This window comes from Daucus carota, chromosome 3 (assembly GCF_001625215.2).
Source record: "Daucus carota subsp. sativus chromosome 3, DH1 v3.0, whole genome shotgun sequence".
Taxonomy (NCBI): domain Eukaryota; kingdom Viridiplantae; phylum Streptophyta; class Magnoliopsida; order Apiales; family Apiaceae; genus Daucus; species Daucus carota.
Window position 1 is genome coordinate 33092691 of NC_030383.2, and position 3592 is coordinate 33096282.

The 3592-nt window shown below is 37.8% G+C and overlaps 1 protein-coding gene across 1 annotated transcript; it reads left to right on the forward strand.

Annotated features, from left to right (window-relative positions):
* The first annotated feature begins 430 nt into the window (after nt 1-430).
* LOC135151496 (uncharacterized) lies at nt 431-1774 on the forward strand. Its single transcript, XM_064089977.1, has 3 exons — nt 431-587; nt 715-1037; nt 1100-1774. The coding sequence occupies exons 1-3, from the start codon at nt 431-433 to the stop codon at nt 1772-1774; spliced, it is 1155 nt and encodes a 384-aa protein (XP_063946047.1).
* The last annotated feature ends 1818 nt before the right edge of the window (nt 1775-3592 follow it).

The window sequence follows — 3592 nt, forward strand, 5'->3', positions numbered from 1 at the left end:
AAGATCATGTTAGTAAAGGAGTAAGGGGTGCACGGTTTTTGGGCGAAAGTGAATGTCATGTCCCGAAGGGCCAGATCGATATATAAAGCGGGAGTTATTTAAAATTGCAAAACGAATGGCTAAACAAGCAGTTACGAAAGCAAAATCTAAGGCGTATCAAGATATGTATAGGCGTCTAGGTACTAAGGAGGGAGTGAATGAAATTTTTAAACTTGCAAAAGCACGTAACAAGAGAAGTTAGGATATTGGTTCGGTTCGATATATTAAGGACGAGGGTGATCGGGTTTTGCTTCATGATGCGGATATTACAACGAGATGTGGTAGGTATTTTTCTGAGTTATTTAATGCAGCTCGAGGTAGGGAGATTGTATTTGAATAAGAGAGTGTCCATGTTTCGCACAATGAGGTAGGTATGAGTCAAGATATTACTATGGCCGAGGTACGAGCAGCTTCATGCATGATGGATAAAGGTATGACAGTTGGGCTCGATGAGATTCTGATTGAGGTGTGGCAGTGTTTGGCGGAACAGGGTGTAAGATGGTTGACCGCTCTTTTTAATGTTATATTTCGGACATCCAGGATGCCGAGTGAGTGGCGGTTAAGTGTTGTGCCCATCTATAAAAATAAATGTCATGCCCAAAGTTGTATTAATTATCGTGGTATTAAGTTGCTTAGTCATACAATCAAACTCTGGGAACGAGTTATTAAGTGCAGGATGCGAAGAATCATTACCATTTCAGCGAATCAATTTGGTTTTATGCTTGGGAGGTCAACCATTGAGGCGATTTATCTCATTCGTTGTCTTAGAGAAATATCGTGAGCGTCATAAGGATCTTCATATAGTGTTTATAGATCTTGAAAAGGCTTATGATAGTGTACCACGGGCAGTTCTTTGGAGATGTTTAGCAGCGCGAGGGGTTTCGGCGGGGTCTATTCGGACCATACAGGATATGTATTTCGCTGTGGGGACATGTGTTAGGATACCCGTTGGGGATACTCAGTATTTTCCAGTTGAGGCAGGTCTTCATCAAGGTTCGGTATTAAGCCCTTTGCTTTTTATAATTGTTTTGGATGTGATTACCATGACATTCAAGCTCAGGTGCCTTGGTGTATGCTTTTTGGCAATGATATTGTGTTAATCGCTGAATCTCGGAGTGAGGTTAATGCGAAATTAGAACAATGGCGTTCATCGCTGGAGGGTTATGGATTGCGTCTGAGCCGCTCTAAAACTGAATACCTTTGGGCTAATTTTAGTGAGGGGATTCATGAGGAGGATGTCGTTATATGTATTACGGAGGCTCGTTTACAACAAACCAATACCTTTAAATACTTAGGTTCCATCATTCAGAGTAATGGTGATATTTATGCAGATGTGACACATCGTATTGCGACAGGATGGCTTCGCTGGCGGGCGGCTACCAGTGTGTTGTGTGATAAGAGTGTACCTTTGAAGTTGAAGGGTAAATTCTACCATGTAGCAATCAGACCGTCATTATTATATGGTTCTGAGTGCTGGCCATTGAGAAAGGCTCAAGAGCGTAGGCTAGAGACAGCGGAAATACGTATGTTGCGTTGGATTTGTGGTAACACTATGGCCGATCATATACCGAATGTTACTTTTCGACATCTTTTAGGTGTTGAGTCTATAGCTAAGAAGATAAGGGAGGGATGTTTACGTTGGTATGGATATATGTTCGGCGCAAATCTAACTCAGCATCAGTTAGGAGAATCGAACACATATCGGGTTCGAGGCAAGATAAAGAGAGGTTGTTAGGTCCAGATACGATTGTAGAAGGGGGGGTTGAATACAATCGATGCCAAATTATCGCGGAAGTGAATCTGATTGAAATATAACTTGTAAATCAGATTATAATTAATTAATATAACAATGTTTTAAGTCGTTATATAATTAATATGGTTCAGTTTTAATGTCCACTAAAGTTCGTAGAATAAATTCGACAGGGTATATTCTAGATTTAGTGATTAAAACAACCGGGTTATCAAAGCACAGAAAACTGTGGATATAACGATCAAGCAAGTTACGAACAACTTGAAAGCTTTACAAATGCTTTGATTTACAAAGTGATGAACACTTAGAAATGAAGAAACTAAGCCATATATATAGGCAAAGCTTTGTACTTGTAGAAAGACAAGACAAATACAAGTAGAAAAGACAATCTAACAAGGGCAAGACAAACTATAAGCAAGGGAAGACAAATACAATTGCCTTGCAAGCCAAAATCATGGCAGAAAGACAATTAAAGAGGGGCAAGACAATTCTGTCACAAGGTAAGACAAAATAAATGTCTTAAACTGTCCTTGCTTATAGCAGAAAGGCAAAGTGGGATTGTCTTGACAGAGATAATTCGGTAGGACAATTCTTTGGAATTGTCTTGCTGCCATCCTTAGACATTCGGTAAGACAAAGAGTTTGTCTTGGCAGTAGACATTCAGTCAGACAAATTCTTTGTCTTGCTGACTTCCTTTTTCTTTCGGTAAGACAAACGAAGATTGTCTTGGATGCTTACTGATAGGCATATGTTAAGCCTATTTGTATTTAAGAGGAATCAACTCAACTCTGATAAGAAAGCAAGTAAATAGCAAGTACTGTTATCCGGAATCCATACGAAGAACGTCAAATGATTTATTGAAGATTTTATGTCAGAAGAATTTCAGGATGCTGCTACAAACCACTTGAAGAAGTTCATTAATATGATCAAGACTCAGTGTACAAATAATCTTTTGTAGCACGTCTAGAAGATCAGAAGGTATAAAGTTTGAATACTTTATTTATTCAGAAGATTCCATTATTGTGTCTACAAATGAAGAAGAACTAAGAAGACGAAGAATCGACGAACAAGTCACAACTTCATTGTTTAAATGACAAGGAATATTTATTTGAGCTAGTTACAGATGAACCAGACAGTACATTTGTGTATCAGCTCATCAGATTAATTATTCTACGTCAAAAGAAAGTGGCCGTTCATTCAAGTCGAAGATCTTAATTGTTTACAGAAGACTGAAGACTCTGAAGAAGAAGAAAAAGGATAGTTGATTATCTAATTATTTAATCCACTTCTCAAAATAATTATATATGATGTGTAATTTATTTATTAAATTAATTCTATCTCGAATTAATTTAATTTATGAATTTATGCATTTAATATAATTAAGTGGATATTAATTGGTTAATTAATTAAAAGAAATAAGGGTTTGTCTTGTTGGATCAAAAGGAAAGACAATTTGGATGATTGTCTTAAGAAACAACAAGGTAAGACAATCAAACAGATTGTCTTACCGTGCCATTTCTCTCCTCCAACACACGGTAAGACAATCTCTGTAATTGTCTTACCGTGCCCCTCATTGTCTTACCGTGTGGATGCCAAGACAATCCTTCTAATTGTCTTACCATGTGGCTTCCATGACAATCCTTCTGATTGTCTTACCATTTGGAGTGTAAGACAATCCTACAGATTGTCTTACCGTGCCCTGATTGTCTTACCGTGTCCCTGGAATTGTCTTACCACTTCAGATTGTCTTACTAAGCTATAGACAATGCTTATGATTGTCTTACCTTATGTTTTTCAGCAAGA